Source organism: Protopterus annectens, chromosome 9.part0, assembly GCF_019279795.1.
Source record: "Protopterus annectens isolate FY-2018-M chromosome 9.part0, PAN1.0, whole genome shotgun sequence".
Classification (NCBI taxonomy): domain Eukaryota; kingdom Metazoa; phylum Chordata; order Ceratodontiformes; family Protopteridae; genus Protopterus; species Protopterus annectens.
Genome location: NC_056743.1, coordinates 277,090,249 through 277,114,729, shown reverse-complemented (window position 1 = coordinate 277,114,729; position 24,481 = coordinate 277,090,249). Strand labels below are relative to the sequence as shown.

The window sequence follows — 24,481 nt, the reverse complement described above, 5'->3', positions numbered from 1 at the left end:
CTAAACTTTGTTTCTTGTTTTCAGAAATGTGATATTTAGCACTGATGTGCTACATTTCCTTGGCCTTTTTTCATGTAAACCGTCTGTGTGTTGTATTTGCTTTCATGTTGTTCTTGAGGACCAGATAATGATTGTTTAAATGCTATTTTGACATACATATGGGTAGATATTTCTAAGTACATTTAGAAGCACTTCAGAGATTACTTTTGCTATATTTACTCTTTACTACTTATTGGTTAAAGATAGTTACAACTGTGGCAGATCAAATTTTAAAATTTGTGCAGATATGACTTTCTGGTGTGATTGACTGTAATGGATTGCCATCATTTACAACAAACTATTTGTTTCCTTGAACAGGACCTAAAAACGTAACTAAATTGACTGTCGTGAATACCACAACATCATCTCTGTTTATCAGCTGGACAGCTCCTGTTGGATATCACAGTCTTTATAATGTTAACATTAGTGGGAGTGCATATTCCGGTATAACAGTGACAACCGAATATGCTAACATGACAGGACTGACACCGGGAGGAAACTACAGTGTAACTGTTTCAGCAGTTGGACTTGATAACGAGACAGTAGGAGATGCATCAGATATCACTGTGGCAACCAGTAAGTGACCTTTGGTTTTTAGTTTATTGCATTTTCCCTCCCTTCTTCCCTCGTTCCAAAAATAATAACTTTTGCTTTAAACCATTCATTGTAGGTTCACAGTGGTACGGACATTGGAAATGCTGTTCTGACTATTATTTTTCTCGTTTTAGTTTATATTATTTGAATTATTGCAACAATATTGACTTTTGTGCTATTGTCACACTTTAAAGTTAAATAATTCTGAAATAGAGAGACATGTTTGATCCAATGTGATACTGATTAGTTTGCTCATCAAAAAATACACTGTGACATTGCAAATTACATAATTCCCAGCCTGCATATTAATGTGAATTAAAGAAGAATTCATTACAGTCTTAGCATATGAAAACAGTGATCAACATTATTTGTGTTAGATTTACTCTAAGTAATGTCTTGACCTTAACAACATCTAGTTGCTCATATTCCTAACCTCACCTTGAATCCTTATTATATCAGTCAGCAGTATAAAATATAATTCTACTAATAAACCTTTAAGAAAAAAACATGTTGCAGTTCTTGTTGATTTTAAAGAACAGCTGTGGAAATCAGCAGTGAATTTTAGAAACTCAGAGTCTCTTTCTAGTAATGATGTCTTTAGAAAGGCCATTTTAAACAATTTAGAGAACCAAGATTAAGGGTCACATAATCATTATATCACATTTAATTATACTGTATCAGCAGTGAGTGCAGATACTTTTGCTGCCAGGAATACATGAAGGATGTGAGTTTGATCCTCTCACCAGGTGCATCGATTCATATTGTTTGACTGAAAGTTACGTAATACAAAGAGGCTGCTGTGCTCCTGAGGTACATCATTCTGAAAAGATGTTAAACCAAAGCCCTACCTGCTTTTGTTACTGGTTACTCAGGTGAATATTTAAGCTTGATTTACAGAGGTCAGAAAGAATAAGGGAATGTTATCTTTGTCTTGGTCAAGTTATAGCTGGTCAGTTAGAAATCTATTTGGGGTCATCTGTGAAAATGGGCCCTACACCTAGAGGAACTAAGCCGTTGAATATGATTGTTTAAATGCCATTTTCATATATGGTAGATTGAGATTTACAGGTATATTTGGAAGTATTTTAAAGTTTGTTTTTGCTATATTTACAGTTTAATACTTATTGGTTAAAGACAGTTACAAAGGTGTCACATGAAATTTTAAACCATATGCACCTATGACTTTCTGAAGTAATTGACAGTAATGGACTGCCATCACTTACAGAATATTTGTTTCCCTGACTGCACAGGACTTGAAAATGTTACTGTTGTGAACACCGTAATGTCATCTGTGTTTGCTGGACAGCTCTAGTTGGAAGTTAGTCATTATGTAGTTAATATTAGTGGGACTATATATATTCCAGTACAACTGTGAAATAGAATATGCAAACATGACAGGCCTGATGCCTGGAGGAAACTAAATTGTAACAGTTTTATCAGTTTGTCTTGATAACATGACAGTAGCAGATGTATCAGATATTCCTGTGGCAACCAATAAGTGCCCATTTGGTATTTAGTTTGTTTTGTTTTCCCTCCTTTTTCTCACCTTTAAAGCAAAATAACTTTTAATTTAAACCATTTGTTCTAGGTTCATGTTAATAAGGACTTTTGAAATGCTCTTCAACAGCCCCCTTTTGAAATGTAATGTGCTGATAGACTGAAAAAAAAAGACTGAAAATACAGGAAAAGAGCAAATTTTGGAAATCACTCTTCTCCTTTAAACTTCTTTTTGCAGGGGAAAACCCACCCAGAGCCCCCAAATGTATATATACCAAGTCCGAGATCACTATACTTTGGAGAGAAAGGAAAATTAGGAGAAACTGCGTATCAAACTTAGTATATATAAGTCAGTTCTGCCTGCCGTTCAGTCTACTCGTTTTTGTGACTCACTGTGGTGGGTCCTGACATTTCAAAATGTTACCCTTGTAATGCCTTATTGTTTTTTCTCATCTTAATTTCAGTTTATTAGGATTATTATACCTTGATTTACTGAGGTCAAAAGAGTAGGGGAATGTTGTCTGTTTCTTGGCCAAATTATAGCTAGTCAGTAAGAAATCTGGCTTGAGTCATCTTTGAAAACTGGCCTTAAACTTGGTGAACCTAACCCAGCCAATAGATATATAAATATATAAAAACATTTTGTTCTTTATACAGGGCATTACATTTAAAAAGTTTATCTAAATTGAAATGTATGTCTTTTTCCTTTTTCCTAATTTTTTTGTCATTGTAGCAAAAAATAGTATTAAAGCAAAAAGCAAATACATTCCATAGATGAGCAATAATTAAGATACCTTTAATATTGCCCAATTGTGGATATTCTTTAAGAAAATTTCACATTATTTTGCAATGTAAAATTTCTTAGCAAGTATGAATAGAAGGCAAAATGTTTTGGGCACTGAATTATGTGGCTGAATCAGCATGTGCATTAGTTTGACATTTTTTTCTTTCCTTTTCTTTCCTGTAATCAATTCTATCAATGAAAAATTGCTTTTTTCCCCAATGTTATATCACAGAAAGTGTTTTTCTGCTAATTTCTGCATTATTGAAAATAGACTCATGTGTCTTTGTTTCAGATATTCTGCACACAGGCAGATCCACTTGTAAATTAATTTGTTCAGACCAAGGCCACAGTACTTGTCACTGCATATTCTTTGCTGAATTCCACCAGGTGACTCAAAAAAACTCATCACTTAAAGCTTCAGATAGAATTTATTAACATAAACTTTAACTGCCTTCCTGACTGAGCATCAGTCCATCAGCTCAGGACAGCTTTCAGGCTCAATTTCTGACTTTCATAAAAATCAAGAAGATTATATCTGTTCTGTCATAAATGGTTATTCCTACTTTATTGCCACTTCTGTTACAGTCTCCAAAGCAATTAGTATGGATTCTTCATGAACTTTTGCCCCCTAACACTGTGTTACAAGAAACTGTTTTTTACTTGAAAGAATCTACTAAACACCAACAATTACAGCTGTGGACTCATGATAAATCAGAGTCTTTGGTTACAATACATCAAATAAATTCAACAACTCATCAATAATATAGTCTAGATGTAAATCATAATAATATTTTTCATGTGCCATAATAATGTTAACAATGCAGACAGACATTTTAGCAAAAGTATTTACATAGTGCAGTAATCCAAATATAACAGCTGGATAATTGACCTTATCCATTACAACAATTACAGTTACAGCACAAAATTTGCCCTGAAACATATAAATTCTTAACATTAGTCATATGATGTTTCTGGCTATACATAATGTTTCAGTTTAAACTGATCATGTAACTACTTATGGCTATTTATAAAATCTGTATTATCTGAATACTTTTTTTCACATGGAGACACAGTACTTGTGTATGGGTGGGGGCAGCCACGTGGGTTTCATCTTGGAGCTCCGGTTTCCTCCCACATCCCAAAAACATGCTGTAGGTGGACTGGACACTCTAAATTGGCCCTAGGCATGAGTGCGTGTGTGTGTGCCTCCTGTGGAAGGTTGGGTAATGAGCTGACAGCACGACACCATAAAACTCCACTGCCAATCATGAGCAGACAGGTGATATGCTGTGGTGACCCCTATCCAAGAAAAGCCGAAAGAACAAGAAGAAGAAGACCGTTTGTTTACCAGGATAGTCCACTGGCCAAAAAATCCAATTTTCAGTAGAGTCCTGGAGAGAAAAGCTCCAACATGGTTAAACATTAAAATAATATAACAGCAAAAGATAGTTTAAAAACATAGTAGTATACAGCTCCAACATGGTTAAAAATTAGACAATATAACAACAACACATATTACATAGTTTTAATACATAATAGTACACAGAAAATGGAAATCTTATTACAAACATGAAAATCTTATTTTTTTCATTTAATTTTGAAATGGTGCTTTCCCCTAATTTTCATTGAGCTATGTGTCTAGTTTGATGTGTGCATTGCTTATCAAGCTCAGTATTAAACATTTTTTTAACCACCATTACTACTGCATCCAGGATTTGAACAGTAGATTGCCAAAAATATTCAATTCTTAGTGTGGCTTCCAGCAGGACTGTAAACCCAAAGTTTATGGTGCTTGGAGATATATATATATATATATATAAGTCACAGCACTGAGAGCAAATACTGGGAGGCATTGCATGACTACCCCACTCTGGAGGTAGTTGAGGGTCATTTTAACCTCCATATGAAAATTTGAAAAAAAAGATTAGCAACAAGTGAGTTGTGGAAGTACTATCAATAGGACATATGGTTTTCTTCCTTTCCCTGTCCAAGTTCTGTTATCGTCTTACTAGACATTCAGCTACGAAAAGGAAGTTGAATCCAAACCTGTTTTTCTTGCCATACAGTTTTTCTGTAATTGGAACAGTTTTATGCAAGAAAAATCCTTCTCTGTGTATCAGAAGGAGACTAATGCAGTCCTTTTAGCTGCAAGTCACCTACCTGTAGGTCAAAATTATCAAGAAGTCCAAGATGTGTAGGCATTTCCAAATCATAGTCTGACATTATTGATTCTGCCTTGTAGTCTCAACTCTGCCCCACCACTTTTGACCAAGAACATGCACATAGTACATTGATGCTTGTTTTGTGTGGTAAGATCAGTTAAGCCCAAAATGTTTAGTGGTTACCAAGAAATGCATCATTCACAATACTGTTTGGCCACTGTATGCAGTAAAATTCTGAAAAAATGATGCCTTATATAAAGATTTCAATAGCATAACAACTAATTTACTATACCTTATGGATACTAAAACAGCAATGTTGCCTAAAAATTAAAACAAATAATTCTGTTCAGTATATCAGCAGACATTCAACACTGACAATTTCAGAAAGCACATTAATGACATATAGACGTTAAAAACATATTCATATCATGGCTTCCATTCAATACTACACTCCAGTTAAGATACTGAATGCAGTTAAATCAGTCTTAGAGTTTCTTATCAGCAGTGTAAAGACCCTATTGTAGGAGTGGGAAGAACTTATTTTATATACCAAAAGCATAAGTAACTCTACCTAGAAGGAATGAACTAACGAGTTAACTGTCCTACTGGGGAAGAACATATTTATTATTATTTTTATTTGTTATAATTTCATTTAAACTGAAACATAATTTGTGTTACACTCAAGGATCTGAGTTACCTACAGAGGCAGAAAACAGATACTGATTGCAGTTACATATTTCTTTATTTCACACACAGTCATAGTCGGCTGTTGATCAGTTTGATCATTTACAGTCTATTCACTAAAGTCACGCCACGTTTTTACCCTTAATTAAGACTACATTTTACAAAGTACTCCTCCTTTTATATGAAGAATAGGAGAGCAGACTTAGGGTAAATTGAAGACAGTCAGGAAGTTTCTTTACTTAAAATAAAAGAAGTTTGTACTTGGGAAACAGAATTCTTGAGATAGAAAGGGATCTCTCCTATAGTAGGTATTGTTCATATTATGGGGGTGGGTTAATTCTATTGAGTGGATATGGATGGTGGCATTTGTTTTGTGAATGTGTAGGAGATCACACAGGACTGGGCCAACTGAGGCTTTGTATACAAGGTAGACATCTGCCCTTTAATAGTCTGTATGAAACTGTGATGTGAGGTAATGCTTTAAAGACCTGTCTTCATAGCACATGGATGCCATGCCCTTGATGTTCTCTGTGGGAAATTTCTGGGGATTTTCTAGTCTAGTCAGTCACATGGGGGTTAAAATTGTAAGGAACTGTGACAGGAGGTAGAGAACTGGGGGCTTCTTGTAGAAATCTGGTTTGTAATGGGGTAAGAAAGCCTGCGGAGTGATACATGAACCATTAGTGCAGAACAGCAGAAAGAACTATGCTTACTTTGAATAATTCAAAAAATATAAATTATAGTAATTTAGTTAGCAGGAGTTGGAAAGATATGGTCTTAGATATGGTCTTAAATGATGTGTCTGAAAGGCTCAACAGCCACATTTGAATTTCATCAAATGAATGCGGTACACAATTTTACTACAACTCACTCAAAACAAGAAAAGATAGAATTATAAATTTTAGATATGTTACAAAGTAGGCATAATACTTATGTTTAGGAGGTGGTTGTCATCAGAATAAGAGACCATTTAGACATTACGTGGAAAATAATATAAAGAAATGAATTGGTATGATTGCAGATGTATCTTTTTGGTTTCATCATAGAAGTAGGTGAGCCTCAGGAAAAGAAATACCAGTGTGTTTCATCTGAGGTTATTCTTGAACAAAAAGCTAGTGCATGATAAGTGAATAGGTACAACTGAAGGTAATAGAAGGGTGCTGATAAGTGAATAGGTACAACTGAAGGTAATAGAAGGGTGCTGATAAGTGAAGAGGTACAGCTGAAGGTAATAGAAGGGTGATGATAAATGAATAGGTACAACTGAAGGTAATAGAAGGGTGCTGATAAGTGAAGAGGTACAGCTGAAGGTAATGGAAGGCTGCTGATAACTGAAGAGGTACAACCAAATGTAATGGAAGGGTGATGATAAGTCACTAGGTACAACCGAAGGTAATGGAAGGGTGATGATAAGTCACTAGGTACAACTGAAGGTAATGGAAGGGTGATGATAAATGAATAGGTACAACCGAAGGTAATGGAAGTGTGATGACAAGTGACTAGGTACAAACAAAGGTAATGGAAGTGTGATGACAAGTGACTAGGTACAAACGAAGGTAATAGAAGGGGAAGATAAGTGACTATGCACAGCTGAAGGTAATGGAAGGGTGATGAAAAGTGAATAGGTACAACTGAAGGTAATGGAAGGGTGATGATAATTGAATAGGTACAACTGAAGGTAATGGAAGTGTGATGACAAGTGAATAGGTACAACTGAAGGTAATGGAAGGGGATGATAAGTGAATAGGTACAACTGAAGGTAATGAAAGGGTGATGATAAGTGACTAGGTACAACTGAAGGTAATGGAAGGGTGATGATAAGTGAATAGGTACAACTGAAGGTAACGGAAGGGTTATGAATAAGGGCAGGAGTATGTAAAGGATTCAGAGTGGTAAAGTTTGTTGTGCACTGGAGTGGAACATCAACAAGTTGTGCATCAAAGAAGCAGATGGTTTGGTGAGAAGGAAAACAGGAAATAATATACAGTGGGAAAGATATACCTGTTGAAAGGCAAATTGGTAACATAATTGTAATACTAAAGGTTAAGGGGATGACCAGTTATTTTATAGTTTGTGAGACATTGTTATGAAATGAAGAGTTGTATCGTATCTGTTAATGGACTGTGTAATAAAAATTGATTTGTATGTGTTTTACTTGATAAAGCCATATCTCCATAAAAATCTCGTAAAAAATAAAGATGAATAAACTGCTAATCTCCTTGCCATATATTCCAAACAACAGAATTTACTAGGCTGATTCCTGAAGGAAACTACAGAGTGACAGTTTCAGAAATTTCCGTCAATGTTGTGATTTCAGGGGAAATGTGAGAAATTGCTGTGGTGATAAGTAAACAGGTTTATGGCCTTTTCCCCATCAGTGCAACAGTTTAGGTTATTCTTTAATCCATTTCTTAGAAGTTGGTGGGACTGAGTAATGATATACAGACTTCTCAATCTGTTTCATGTGTGCACATGATTTTCCTGATAATTATTACTGATTACATTTGCCAGTTACTAAATTTTAAGTGTCTGTTACATTTTATAATTAAATTCATCTAAAGGGAATGACAGCCTGAATCATTATGGATATTCTTAAGAGTGGCATATTAATTAGCTGTAAGAATACAACACAGTTTTTAAGACTATGTCATTCTCCAGCTTTGTTTTATATCAGTATTTAAAATGCAAAAACTGTTTCAGTGTATTATAATATGAAATGAATGACTTTTAAGGTAAAAGTAATACTGTCTGGCTCAGTCCCAAATATATATGATGCTGATTTACTTGCAAACTATAGTGTGCATCCATGGTCAGTCTTTAGCCATTATAAAAATTTGTATCAATAAAAGGTTCAGTACAGACAGTATTACCTTAAAGGACATGTTACGTGAGCTGAGAAATAGTAATGAACACTTTGAGAAGACACTGAATTGGGTAGATATTTCAGATTATCGAGTCCCATACTCTCAGCAGACAAGGAATCTAATGCAGTATGTTGTATGAAATTGCATTATAGCAGATGGTGAATCCAATAATGTGGAATTATGTCTAGAAAGATCTTCTGGAATGCTGAAAAGTATTACATAGCTACACTTTGTTTCTTGTTTTCAGAAATGTTATATTTAGTACTGATGATCTACATTTCCTCTGCCTTTTTTCATGTAAACTGTCTGTGGTTTGTATTTGTTTTCATGTTGTTCTTTAAGACAAGATTATGATTGCTTAAATGCTTTTTTGAGATACATATGGGTAGAGATTTCTATGTGTATTTGGAAGCACTTCAAAAATTACTTTTGCTAAATTTACTGTTTAATGCTTATTGGTTAAAGATAGTTACAACTGTGGCACATCAAATTTTAAAAGATGTGCAGGTATGACTTTCTGGTGTGATTGACTGTAATGGACTGCTAACACTTACAACAGACTGTTTGTTTTCCTTACTGCACAGGACCTGAAAAAGTGACTGAATTGACTATCGTGAACACCACAACATCGTCTGTGTTTATCAGCTGGACAGCTCCAGTTGGAAATCACAGTCTTTATGTAGTTAACATTAGTGGGACTGTATTTTCCAGTATGACAGTGACAACAGAATATGCTAACATGACAGGACTGACACCGGGAGGAAACTACAGTGTAACTGTTTCAGCAGTTGGACTTGATAACGTGACAGTAGGAGATGCATCAGATATCACTGTGGCAACCAGTAAGTGACCTTTCGTTTTTAGTTTATTGTATTTTCCCTCCCTTCTTCCCTCGTTTCAAAAATAATAACTTTTGCTTTAAACCATTCATTGTAGGTTCACAGTGGTACGGATATTGGAAATGCTGTTCTGACTATTATTTTTCTCGTTTTAGTTTATATTATTTGAATTATTGTAACAATATTGACTTTTGCGCTATTGTCACACTTTAAAGTTAAATAATTCTGAAATAGAGAGACATGTTTGATCCAATGTGATACTGATTAGTTTGCTCATCAAAAAATGCACTGTGACATTGCAAATTACATAATTCCCAGCCTGCATATTAATGTGAATTAAAGAAGAATTCATTACAGTCTTAGCATATGAAAACAGTGATCAACATTATTTGTGTTAGATTTACTCTAAGTAATGTCCTGACCTTAACAACATCTAGTTGCTCATATTCCTAACCTCACCCTGAATCCTTAATATATCAGTCGGCAGTATAATATATAATTCTACTAATAAACGTTTAAGAAAAAAACATGTTACAGTTCTTGTTTATTTTAAAGAACAGCTGTTGAATTCAGCAGTGAATTTTAGATACCCAGAGTCTCTTTTTAGTAATGATGTCTTTAGAAAGACCATTTTAAACAATTCAGAGAACCAAGATTAAGGATCACATAATCATTATATCAGATTTAATTATACTGTATCAGCAGTGAGTGCAGATACGTTTGCTGCCAGGAATACATGAATGATGTGAGTTTGGTCCTCTCACCAGGTCCATAGGATTCATATTGTTTGAAAGTTACGTAATACAAAGTGGCTGCTGTGCTCCTGAGGTACATCATTCTGAAAAGATGTTAAACCAGTGCCCTACCTGCTTTTGATACTGGTTACTCAGGTGAATATTTAAGCTTGATTTACAGAGGTCAGAAAGAATAAGGGAATGTTATCTATGTCTTGGTCAAGTTATAGCTGGTCAGTTAGAAATCCATTTGGGGTCATCTGTGAAAATGGGCCCTACACCTAGAGGAACTAAGCCATTGAATATGATTGTTTAAATGCCATTTTCATATATGGTAGATTGAGATTTGCAGGTATATTTGGAAGTATTTTAAAGTTTGTTTTTGCTATATTTACTGTTTAATACTTATTGGTTAAAGACAGTTACAAAGGTGTCACATGAAATTTTAAACCATATGCACCTATGACTTTCTGAAGTAATTGACAGTAATGGACTGCCATCACTTACAGAATATTTGTTTCCCTGACTGCACAGGACTTGAAAATGTTACTGTTGTTAACACCGTAATGTCATCTGCGTTTGCAGGACAGCTCTAGTTGAAAGTTAGTCATTATGTAGTTAATATTAGTGGGACTATATATATATTCCAGTACAACTGTGAAATAGAATATGCAAACATGACAGGCCTGATGCCTGGAGGAAACTAAATTGTAACAGTTTTATCAGTTTGTCTTGATGACATGACAGTAGCAGATGTATCAGATATTCCTGTGGCAACCAGTAAGTGCCCATTTGGTATTTAGTTTGTTTTGTTTTTCCTCCTTTTTCTCACCTTTAAAGCAAAATAACTTTTAATTTAAACCATTTGTTTTAGGTTCATGTTAATAAGGACTTTTAAAGTGCTCTTCAACAGCCCCCTTTTGAAATGTAATGTGCTGATAGACTGAAAAAAAAAGACTGAAAATACAGGAAAAGAGCAAATTTTGGAAATCACTCTTCTCCTTTAAACTTCTTTTTGCAGGGGAAAACCCACCCAGAGCCCCCAAACATATATATACCAAGTCCGAGATCACTATACTTTGGAGAGAAAGGAAAATTAGGAGAAACTGCGTATCAAACTTAGTACATATAAGTCAGTTCTGCCTGCCGTTCAGTCTACTCGTTTTTCTGACTCACTGTGGTGGGTCCTGACATTTCAAAATGTTACCCTTGTACCGCCTTATTGTTTTTTCTCATCTTAATTTCAGTTTATTAGGATTATTATAGCTTGATTTACTGAGGTCAAAAGAGTAGGGGAATGTTGTCTGTGTCTTGGCCAAATTATAGCTAGTCAGTAAGAAATCTGGCTTGAGTCATCTTTGAAAACTGGCCTTAAACCTGGTGAACCTAACCCAGCCAATAGATATATAAATATATAAAAACATTTTGTTCTTTATACAGGGCATTACATTTAAAAAGTTTATCTAAATTGAAATGTATGTTTGTTTCCTTTTTCCTATTTTTTTGTCATTGTAGCAAAAAATAGTATTAAAGCAAAAAGCAAATACATTCCATAGATGAACAATAATTAAGATACCTTTAATATTGCCCAATTGTGGTTATTCTTTAAGAAAATTTCACATTATTTTGCAATGTAAAATTTCCTAGCAAGTATGAATAGAAGGCAGAATGTTTTGGGCACTGAATTATGTGGCTGAATCAGCATGTGCATTAGTTTGACATTTTTTTCTTTCCTGTAATCATTTCTATCAATGAAAAATTGCTTTTTTTTCCCAATGTTGTATCACAGAAAGTGTTTTTCTGCTAATTTCTGCATTATTGAACCTAGACTCATGTGTCTTTGTTTCAGATATTCTGCACACAGGCAGATCCACTTGTAAATTAATTTGTTCAGACCAAGGCCACAGTACTTGTCACTGCATATTCTTTGCTGAATTCCACCAGGTGACTCAAAAAACTTATCACTTAAAGCTTCAGATAGAATTTATTAACATAAACTTTAACTGCCTTCCTGATTGAGCATCAGTCCATCAGCTCAGCACAGCTTTCAGGCTCACTTTCTGACTTTCATAAAAATCAAGAAGATTATATCTGTTCTGTCATAAATAGTTATTCATAGGTTCATAGGTTCATAGGTTCGTACTAGGCTATCTGCCCTAGGGCATTTATAAGCCTAGCCAGAGTGTGTGTGGCTTTCACCACCCCTTAGGATGAGAATACTACGCCCTTTTAGGGTTTAGTTTACTGTGCCTCTGTCTAGTAGTGACACAGAGATAACCCGGGGTAAACCTACGATCTCCCATCCACTCGGCAAGATTTCTCTTGAATAGAATCAGTGAGGGGCTCTGCCTAACATGGACTGGGATTCTATTCCAGAGTGTAGGGAGCCTCTGGGTTATGAATCTGTCCCTCCAGCACGTCCTATTTATTTCTGTGTTGAGGTTTAAGTCTCTTGCTCTCGTGGCTCTGATGGATTTGGATTTTCTGAAGTGGAGCATGTCCATTAATTCCAGATTGGACATGGCCTTGTACGTCAGGCACAGGTCACCTCTGAGTAGGCGGTATGTGACTGAATAGAGCTGGAGTTTTTTCAGTCGGGCAGCATATGACATATGTTTAAGACCCTTTATCCTCTTGGTGAGGAACTTTTGGGGTCTTTCCAACTGCTGCAGGTGTCGGGTGAGATATATCCCAAATGGGGCATTGTACTCAGTCATTGGCCTGATAAGAGAAGAGTACAGGGGCACAATGACCTCTCTTGATCTAGATGTGAAACTCTTCATGATAAGGTGGGCAATATAGAAGGTCTTCCTAACCACTTTGGCAATGTGAGTGTCAAATGAGAGGTTACTGTCAACCTGGGTCCTTAGGTCCCTGATTACCTCTTCTGTACTTAATGGATTACCACCTATGTGGTAATTTGTGGGTACCTTCTTTTTCCCAAAGGGTATGACTATACATTTTTTGGCGTTCAGCTTAAGGCCATGGCTCTGGCACCAATTATCTGTTTCTATGAGGCCTCTCTGAAGGATGTTTGTGTCCGCTGGAGTATCAATTATGGTGCCCAGTTTGCAGTCATCTGCAAACTTTGTCAGCCACAATCCTCCTATGTTTGCCTGTACCTCGGAAAAATAAATGCTGAACAAGAGGGGTCCCAGGACTGAGCCCTGTGGGACACCGCTTGTGACTGGCTTAGAGTCTGACATAGCTCCAGCAACTCTGACCCTGTGGGTTCTGTCCTTGAGCCAGTTTGCAACCCATCTTGTGACATATGGGTTTACATTTAAGCTGGTGAGTTTGTCTATGATGCTCGAGTGGGGTATTGTGTCAAAGGCTTTTGCAAGGTCAAGGTAGGCTGTGTGAACTGCCTTGCCGTCATCAATGGCCTTAGTGACTGTTTCAAAAAAGTCGACCAAGTAGAAAAGGCAGGATCTATCCTTGACAAAGCCATATTGGGTAGGATCCAATGTCTGTAGGTCCCCAATGTCTTTATGAGTTCCATAATGATCCTCTCCATAGCTTTGTAGACCAGGCTCGTCAAGCTTATGGGGTGGTAATTTCCAGGGTCCGTAGAAGCACCGCCTTTGTGAAGTGGGACCACTGTTGCCGTACGCCACTCTTTGGGTACGTATCTTCTAGAAAGGCTAAGATTAAACAGCAGCCTTATGTGTGGGTTTAGTTCCTCTTGGAGTTCATGTAGCACAAAGCCCGGGACACCGTCCGGTCCCATTGATGCTGTGTTTTTAGCTTTAGAGAGGGCGGCTCTCACCTGGGCATCTGAGATGTTAGGGAGGCTACACTCTGCTGGGATAGTTATTTCTCCTTTTGGGGGGGGGGGGAGAAATTTGCACTGAACCTGTCTGCCAGAATGTTGGCAATGTCAGTGGGTTCAGTGTATTTTGTGTCATTTTGGACTAACTCTGAGCATATCTGGGAGTTTCCACCCAGGTTTCTAACATAGCTAAAGAAGGCCTTGTGATTGTCTTTTGTGTCTTTTGCAATTTTTCTCTCAAAGTTGGCCTTGGATGATTTTATGAGTGATCGTAGTTTTTTGCTAGTACTGATCAGAGATGCCTTCCCTTTTGGGGATTTTGCTCTATCATGTAGTAGCTTCCTCCTCCTGTTGTAAAGTTTGTTTATGGCTGGGGTCCACCAGACCGGGCGCCTGCCTTTGGGGGAATGGGTCTTGGTTTTATTTGGGATTGCATGATCCATGCATTCTTGAAGGTGCCCGTAGAAGGCATTTGCAAAGGATTCAGCAGTGTGGGTTGTGGTTTCCACTGGCCCAGGGGCCTTGAAGGATACCACTTCAGTCTTAAGAAGTGTGAAGTTGGCTTTTGAGAAGTTCTTCACTGTGGTCTTTGTGCAGGGGGTGGGGCGGTATGTGGATATCCAGTGAGATTAATTTATGGTCTGATCTTACCAAAGAGGGATATACTTCCGTGTGGAACATTTTGTCCTCATGTTTGTGATGATCAGGTCTAGTATATTGTCTCCTCTTGTGGGAATGGTGACTAGTTGTTCCATTGCATTTGAGTTTATGAATTCTAGGAACCTTTGGGCTAGGGTGTTGGGGCTTGAGTAATGTTCCCAGTCTATGTTTGGGTAGTTGAAGTCTCCCAAAATGATGGTATTTGGAGAGACATTCATACTCTCCAGTGTCTTCAGGAAGGCTGTGTGGGGTTCCTGAGTTTGAGAGGGTGGTCTGTAGCATGCTACAAACTGTAAGGCAGTTTTGCCTATGGTTAGTTGCACCTGGATGGTCTCCGATGCTTCATGCATTGCCACTAACCTGGAGGTGTGGGTATCTTTGATGAATATGGATACTCTCCCTCCTTTTGTGGTTCGGTCCAAGTTTTGGGGCCGGAAAGCATGATATGAGGTAAAACCTGATAGTGCTGGGGTGCTCTCAGGAGCCTTGAACTAGGTTTCAGTCACTGCACAGACATCGATGTTCTCCATACTAAGGAGGGCTTCGAGGGCGTGCATCTTGAAGTTTAGACTTCTGGCATTGAGCAGCATTACCCTTAGTTTTTTTCCATTTGTGTTTTCTAGGGAGGTAGGTTTGTCATTTGAGCCTTGCCTAAAAAAGGCACTATGGGGGTGGCAAGAGCCTTGGCCAATATCCGGTAGCCCAGGGGTGACAGGTGCAAGCCATCCCTTGCGAAGCAGCGTGGCTTGTCAAGCATGTCATCCCAAGCAGACAGACATTGGATCCCCTTTGAATGACACCAGTAATTAAGCCAGTTGTTAAAACTGATCATTTTGTCTTTGTACTGTGGCATCATTCTTGGTGAGGGTAAGATGCTGCTCAGGGTCAGGGTCATACCGGCCTGGGCTACATAATCAGAGAGCTCCTCTATGTCTCTTTTCATGTAGTCCAGGGAGGTACGTCTCAGGTCGTTCAGACTGAGTCATATTTGTACTTGCTGTGGAGTGACCTGAGTGCTTGTGTTATGTGGCGGATTCTCGCTCCCGACAGGCAGCTTACTGTGACCTTTTCCTTGTTCAGTCTGGTGAGCAGGACGTCAGTGTGTCTGACTATGGAGTCACCTATTTCAAGTGTGTCTGGCATGTTGTTTGGCCTTAAGGGCTGTGACTGTTTAGCACACTGACTTTGTGAACTGTGTGTTGCGTGTGCTATGTCTTGAGGTGGTGGTTGCTTGGGTGTCTGCTTTGGAGGCCTCTGTTGTTTTGGTAGATTTTTAATCAGCGCCTCTGAGTATTTTTTTGTGTGTTTATGTGTTTGGTTTGCAGTTGTGATAGTTCTATGTGAGACTGGGTTTGTGGTGTGCGTGGTTACCTTCTCCTCCTGACTGGTCTTGCCAGTACTGAATTGAGAGAGCTCAGCCTCCAGTTTGGCTATATAGTTGCATCTCTCGCATATATTTGTATTTGTTGGGAGGAGGAGAGGGTTGTCTGTGTACATGAGTCAATTGTAACATTGCCTCAAGATTCCCAAATTCACCAGCTGAACAGGAGAGGATGCCAGCAACTGACCTTTCGACATGCTAGAAATAGTGAAAAAGATTGCTGTGTAACTGAGTCAGAAAGGATCTATAGGGAAATGGGTACTCAAGGGAATTTAGGTGAATGAAGTACTTTCTTTTGTTTAACAGTGCTTTACCTGTATAAAAAATGCTTTAGGAGCAAGTGCTGAGCTTTTCAGATAGAGTATAGGCTGTTTAGATTGCAAGTAGAACAGTTCTAAGGGAAAAATTGAACAGCAGACTTTACGGAGCCCGAAATAGTTTAAACTTGATTAACCGGCACTGCCCTATGCTGCTCTATGAGCAACTTCGCGCTAAAGCGGGCTTTATAGCAGGTAAATTTGTACTAGGCTAAGTGCCCCTGTGGGCTATTTTAAGCCTAGCCAATTACCCCATGTGAGAATCAAACCCTGCAACTTGTGTCTGTAAGGTAAACACCTTAACCATTATGCCAACCTCCCACCCTACTTTATTGCCACTTCTGTTACAGTCTCAAAGCAATTAGAATGGATTCTTCATGAACTTCTGCCCCCTAACACTGTGTTACAAGAAACTGTTTTTTACTTGAAAGAATCTACTAAACACCAACAATTACAGCTGTGGACTCATGATAAATCAGAGTTTTTGGTTACAATACATCAAACAAATTCAACAACTCATCAATAATATAGTCGAGATGTAAATCATAATAATATTTTTCATGTGCCATAATAATGTTAACAACGCAGACAGACATTTTAGCAAAAGTATTGACATTGTGCAGTAATCCAAGTATAACAGCTGGATAATTGACCTTATCCATTACAACAATTACAGTTACAGCACAAAATTTGCCCTGAAACTTATAAATTCTTAACATTAATCATATGATGTTTCTGGCTATACATAACGTTTCAGTTTAAACTGATCATGTAACTACTTATGGCTATTTATAAAATCTGTATTATCTGATTACTTTTTTTCACATGGAGACACAGTACATGTGTGTGGGTGGTCATGTGGGTTTCCTCTGGGTGCTCCGGTTGCCTCCCACATCCCAAAGACATGCTGTACGTGGACTGGACACTCTAAGTTGGCCCTAGGCATGAGTGCGTGTGTGTGTGCCTTCGCTGGAAGGTTGGGCACCGAGCTGACAGCTCAACACCATAAAACTCCACTGCCAATCGTGAGCAGACAGGTGATCTGCTGAGGCGACCCCTAACCGGGAAATGCCAAAAGAAGAAGAAGACAGTTTGTTTACCAGGATAGTCCACTGGCCAAAAGAGCCAATTTTCCATAGAGTCCTGGGGAGAAAAGCTCCAACATTGTTAAACATTAAAATAATATAACAGCAAAAGATAGTTTAAAAACATAGTAGTATAAAACATGGTTAAAAGTTAGACAATATAACAACAGCACATATTACATAGTTTTAAAACATAATAGTAGACAGAAAATGAAAATCCTATTACAAAAATGAAAATCTTATTTTCTTTTTCATTTCATTTTGAAATGGTGCTTTCCCCTAATTTTCATTGAGCTATGTGTCTAGTTTGATGTGTGAATTGCTTATCAAGCTCAGTATTAAACATTTTTTTAACTACCCTTACTACTGCATCCAGGATTTGAACAGTAGATTGCCAGAAAGATTCAATTCTTAGTGTGGTTTCCAGCAGGACTGCAAACCCAAAGTTTATGGTGCTTGGAGATATATATATAAGTCACAGCCAGGCCTAGCACTGAGAGCAAATATTGGGAGGCATTGCATGACTTCCCCACTCTGGAGGTAGTTGAGGGTCATTTTAACCTCCATATGAGAATTTGAAAAAAAGATTAGCAACAACAAGTGAGTTGTGGAAGTACTATCAATAGGACATATAGTTTTCTTCCTTTCCCTGTCCAAATTCTGTTATAGTCTTACTAGACATTCAGCTACGAAAAGGAAGTTGAATACAAACTTGTTTTTCTTGCCATACAGTTTTTCTGCAATCTGAACAGTTTTATGCCAGAAAAATCCTTCCCTGTGTATCAGAAGGAGACTAATTCAGTCTTTGTATCTGCAAGTCACCTACCTGTAGGTTAAAATTATCAAGAAGTTCAAGATGTGTAGGCATTTCCAAATCATAGTCTGACTATTGATTCTGCCTTGTAGTCTCAACTCCGCCCCACCACTTTTGACCAAGTACATGCACATAGTACATTGATGCTTGTTTTGTGTGATAAGATCAGTTAAGCCCAAAATATTTAGTGGTTACCAAGAAATGCATCATTCACAATACTGTTTGGCCACTGTATGCAGTAAAATTCTGAAAAAATGGTGCCTTATATAAAGATTTCAATAGCATAACAACTAATTTACTATTCCTTGTGGATAATAAAACAGCAATGTTGCTTAAAAATGAAAACAAATAATTCTGTTCAGTATATCAGCAGACATTCAACACTGACAATTTCAGAAAGCACATTAATGACATATAGACGTTAAAAACATATTCATATCATGGCTTCCATTCAATACTACACTCCAGTTAAGATACTGAATGCAGTTACTTCAGTCTTAGAATTTCTTATCAGCAGTGTAAAGACCCTATTGTAGGAGTGGGAAGAGCTTATTTTATATACCAAAAGCCTAAGTAACTCTACCTAGAAGCAATGAACTAAAGAGTTAACTGTCCTACCGTGGAAGAACATATTTATTATTATTTTTATTTATTATAATTTAATTTAAACTGAAACATAATTTGTGTTACACCAAGGATCTGAGTTACCTACAGAGGCAGAAAACAGATGCTGATTGCAGTTACATATTTCTTTATTTCACACACAGTCATAGTCGGCTGTTGATCAGTTTTATCATTTACAATCTATTCACTAAAGTCACGCCATGTTTTTACCCTTAATTAAGACCACATTTTACAATGTACTCCTCATTTTATATGAAGAATAGGAGAGCAGACTTAGGGGTGACTTGAAGACAGGTAGTTTTCTTTACTTAAAATAAAGGAGAATTTTATTCTAGAGAAACAGAATTCTTGAGATAGAGAGGGATCTCTCCTATAGTAGGTATTGTTCATATTATGGGGGTGGGTTAATTCTATTGAGTGGATATGGATGGTGGCATTTGTTTTGTGAATGTATAGGAGATCACACAGGACTGGGCCAACTGAGGCTTTGTATACAAGGTAGACATCAGCCCTTTAACAGTCTGTATGAAACTGTGATGTGAGGTAATGCTTTAAAGGCCTGTCTTCATAACACATGGATGCCATGCCCTTGATGTTCTCTGTGGGAAATTTCTGGGGATTTTCAAGTCTAGTCAGTCACATGGGGGTTAAAATTGTAAGGAACTGTGACAGGAGATAGAGAACTGGGGGCTTCTTGTAGAAATCTGGTTTGTAATAGGGTAAGAAAGTCTGCTGAGTGATACATGAACCATTAGTGCAGAACAGCAGTACTATGCTTACTTTGAATAATTCAAAAAATATAAATTATAGTAATTTAGTTAGCAGGAGTTGGAAAGATATGGTCTTAGATATGGTCTTAAATGATGTGTCTGAAAGGCTCAACAGCCACATTAGAATTTCATCAAATGAATGTGGTACACAATTTTACTACAACTCACTCAAAACAAGAAAAGATAGAATTATAAATATTAGATGTGTTACAAAGTAGGCATTATACATATGTTTAAGAGGTGGTTGTCATCATAATAAGAGACCATTTAGACATTACGTGGAAAATAATATAAAGAAATGAATTGGTATCATTGCAGATGTATCTTTTTGGTTTCACCATAGAAGTAGGTGAGCCTCAGGAAAAGAAATACCAGTGTGTTTCATCTGAGGTTATTCTTGAACAAAAAGTTAGTGCATGATAAGTGAATAGGTACAAGTAAAGGTTATGGAAGGGTGATTATAAGTGACTAGGTACAACTGAAGGTAATAGAAGGGTGCTGATAAGTGACTAGGTACAACTGAAGGTAATGGAAGGGGGGTGATAAGTGACTAGGTACAACTGAAGGTAATGGAAGGGGGATGATAAGTGAATAGGTACAACTGAAGGTAATGGAAGGGGGATGATAAGTGAATAGGTACAACTGAAGGTAATGGAAGGGGTATTATAAGTGACTAGGTACCATTGAATGTAATGGAAGGGTGATGATAAATGAATAGGTACAACTGAAGGTAATGGAAGGGGGATGATAAGTGACTAGGTACAACTGAAGGTAATGAAAGGGAAGATAAGTGACTAGGTACAACTGAAGGTAATGGAAGGGTGATCAAAAGTGAAGAGGTACAACTGAAGGTAATGGAAATGTGATTTTAAGTGACTAGATACAACTGAAGATAATCGAAGGGTGCTGATAAGTGGAGAGGTACAACTGAAGGTAATGAAAGGTGATGATAAGTGACTTGCTACAGCTGAAGATAATGAAACGGGGGTTGATGATAAATAAATAGAAGTGATTGGGTACAACTGACAGTAATGGAAGAGTAATGACAAGTGAGTAGGTACAACTGAAGGTAATGGAAGGGGGGGGGTGAAAAGTGAACGGGTACAACTGAAGGTAACGGAAATGTGATTATAAGTGACCAGGTATAACTGAAGATAATCGAAGGGTGCTGATAAGTGGAGCGGTACAACTGAAGGTAATGAAAGGTGATGATAAGTGAAGAGGTACAACTCTAGGTAATGGAGGGGTGATAAGTAACTAGGTACAACTGAAGGTAATGGAAGGGTGGTGATAAGTGACTGTGTACAGCTGAAGGTAGTGGAAGGGTGATGAAAAGTGAATAAGTACAACTGAAGGTAATGGAAGGGTGATGAGTGACTAGGTACAACCAAAGGTAATGGAAGGGTGATGATAAGTGACTAGATACAACTGAAGGTAATGGAAGGGTGACGATAAGTGAATAGGTACAACTGAAGGTAACGGAAGGGTGACGATAAGTGACTAGGTACAACTGAAGGTAATGGAAGTGTGATGACAAGTGACTAGGTACAACTGAAGGTAATGGAAGGGGGATGATAAGTGACTAGGTACAACTGAAGTTAATGGAAAGGGGATGATAAGTGACTAGGTACAACTGAAGGTAATGGAAGGGTGATGATAAGTGACTAAGGTACAACTGAAGGTAATGGAAGGGGGGTGATAAGTGACTAGGTACAACTGAAGGTAATGGAAGAGTAATGAAAAGTGAATACGTACAACTGAAGATAATGGAAGGGTGATGAAAAGTGAATAGATACCCTTGTAGGTAATGGAAGGATGACAGTAAGTGAATAGGTACAACTGAAGGTAATGGAAGGGTGATGATAAGTGACTAGGTACAACTGAAGGTAATGGAAGGGTGATGAAAAGTGAATAGGTACAGCTGAAGGTAATGGAGGGGTGATGAAAAGTGAATAGGTACAACTGAAGGTAATGGAAGGGTGATAAGTGACTAGGTACAACTGAAGGTAATGGATGGGTGATGATAAGTGACTAGGTACAACTGAAGGTAATGGAAGGGTGATGATAAGTGACTAGGTACAACTGAAGGTAACGGAAGGGTGACGATAAGTGAATAGGTACAACTGAAGGTAATGGAAGTGTGATGACAAGTGACTAGGTACAACTGAAGGTAATGGAAGGGGGATGATAAGTGACTAGGTACAACTGAAGGTAATGGAAGGGGGATGATAAGTGACTAGGTACAACTGAAGGTAATGGAAGGGGGATGATAAGTGACTAGGTACAACTGAAGGTAATGGAAGTGTGATGATAAGTGACTAGGTACAACTGAAGGTAATGGAAGGGGGATGATAAGTGACTAGGTACAACTGAAGGTAATGGAAGTGTGATGACAAGTGACTAGGTACAACTGAAGGTAATGGAAGGGGGATGATAAGTGACTAGGTACAACTGAAGGTAATGGAAGGGGGATGATAAGTGACTAGGTACAACTGAAGGTAATGGAAGGATGATAAGTGACTAGGTACAACTGAAGGTAACGGAAGGGTGACGATAAGTGAATAGGTACAACTGAAGGTAATGGAAGTGTGATGACTAGTGACTAGGTACAACTGAAGGTAATGGAAGGGTGCTGATAAGTGACTAGGTACAACTGAAGGTAATGGAAGTGTGATGATAAGTGACTAGGTACAACTGAAGGTAATGGAAGGGTTATGAATAAGGGCAGGAGTATGTAAAGGATTCAGAGTGGTAAAGTTTGTTGTGCACTGGAGTGGAACATCAACAAGTTATGCATCAAAGAAGCAGAGCGTTTGGTGAGAAGGAAAACAGGAAATAATGTACAGTGGGAAAGGCAAATTGGTAACATAATTGTTGTACTAAAGGTTAAGGGGATGACCAGTTGTTTTATAGTTTGTGAGACATTGTTATGAAATGAAGAGTTATATCGTATCTGTTAATGGACTGTGTAATAAAAATTGATTTGTATGTGTTTTACTTGATAAAGCCATATCTCCATAAAAATCTCGTAAAAAATAAAGATGAATAAACTGCTCATTTCTTTGCCAAATATTCCAAACAACAGACTTTTCTACTAGAGCTGGTTGATTCCTGGAGGAAACTACAGAGTTACAGTTTCAGAAATTTCTGTCAATGTTGTGATTTTAGGGGAAATATCAGAAATTGCTGTGGTGATAAGTAAACAGGTTTATGGCCTTTTCCTCATCAGTGCAACAGTTTATGTTATGCTTTAATCTCTTTCTTAGAAGTTGGTGGGACTGAGTAATGGTATACAGACTTCTCATTCTGTTTCACGTGTGCACATGATTTTCCTGATAATTATTACTGATTACATTTGTCAGGTACTAAGTTTTAAGTTTCTGTTACAATTTATAGTAAAATTCATGTAAAGGGAACATGATAGCCTGAATCATTATGGATCTTCTTAAGAATGGCATATTAATTAACTGCAAGAATATAACACAGTATTTCAGACTGTGTCATTCTAGAGCTTTGTTTTAATCAGTATTTAAAATGCAAAAACTATTTCAGTGTATTATAATATGAAATGAATGACTTTTAAGTAAAATTAATACTATCTGGCACAGTCCCAAATATATATGATGCTGATTTACCTGCAAACTATAGTCTATATCCATGGTCAGTCTTTAGCCATTATAAAAATTTGTATCAATAAAAGGTTCAGTACAGACAGTATTACCTTAAAGGACATGTTATGTGAGCTGAGCAATAGTAATGAACACTTTGAGAAGGCACTGAATCGGGTAGATCTTTCAGATTATCGAGTCCCATACTCATAGCAGACAAGAAATCTAATGCAGTATGTTGTATGAAATTACATTACAGCAAGTGGTGAATCCAGTAATGTGGAATTATGTCCAGAAAGATCTTCTGGAATGCTACACTTTGTTTCTTTTTTCATGTAAACCATCTATGGTTTGTATTTGCTTTCATGTTGTTCTTTAAGACAAGATTATGATTGCTTAAATGCTATTTTGACATACATATGGGTATACATATATTCGGAAGCACTTCAAAGATTACTTTTGCTAAATTTACTGTTTAAAGCTTATAGGTTAAAGATAGTTAGAACTGTGGCACATCAAATTTTAAAAGATGTGCAGGTATAACTTTCTGGTGTGATTGACTGTAATAGACTGCCAGCACTTACAACAGAATATTTGTTTCCCTGACTGCACAGGACCTGAAAAAGTGACTGAATTGAGTGTCGTGAACACCACAACATCATCTGTGTTTATCAGCTGGACAGCTCCAGTTGGAAATCACAGTCTTTATGTAGTTAACATTAATGGGACTGTATATTCCAGTATGAGAGTGATAACAGAATATGCTAACATGACAGGACTGACGCCGGGAGGAAACTACAGTGTAACTGTCTCAGCAGTTGGACTTGATAACGTGACAGTAGGAGATGCATCAGATATCACTGTGGCAACCAGTAAGTGACCTTTGGTTTTTAGTTTGTTGCATTTTCCCTCCCTTCTTCCCTCGTTCCAAAAATAATAACTTTTGCTTTAAACCATTCATTGTAGGTTCACAGTGGTATGGACATTGGAAATGCTCTTCTGAATCTCTATTATTTTTCTCATTTTAGTTTAAATTGATTTGAATTATTGTAGCAATATTGACTTTTACGCTATTGTCACACTTTAAAGTTAAATAATTCTGAAATAGAAAGACATGTTTGATCCAGTGTGATACTGATTAGTTTGCTCATCAAAATGTACAATGTGACATTGCAAATTACATAATTCCCAGCCTGTATTTTAATGTGAATTAAAGAAGACTTCATTACAGTCTTAGCATATCAAAGCAGTGA

General features: G+C 37.4%; 1 protein-coding gene across 1 annotated transcript in view; it reads left to right on the top strand.

The window, feature by feature from the left end:
• Window positions 1-24,108, top strand: part of LOC122810516 (receptor-type tyrosine-protein phosphatase eta-like) — a 341,309-nt gene extending 317,201 nt beyond the window's left edge. The window contains exons 4-6 of the mRNA XM_044082098.1: window positions 358-615; window positions 9,209-9,466; window positions 23,798-24,108. Of these exons, the coding sequence (XP_043938033.1) occupies window positions 358-615; window positions 9,209-9,466; window positions 23,798-24,108 (827 nt within the window). The remainder of the gene's footprint in view (window positions 1-357; window positions 616-9,208; window positions 9,467-23,797) is intronic.
• The last annotated feature ends 373 nt before the right edge of the window (window positions 24,109-24,481 follow it).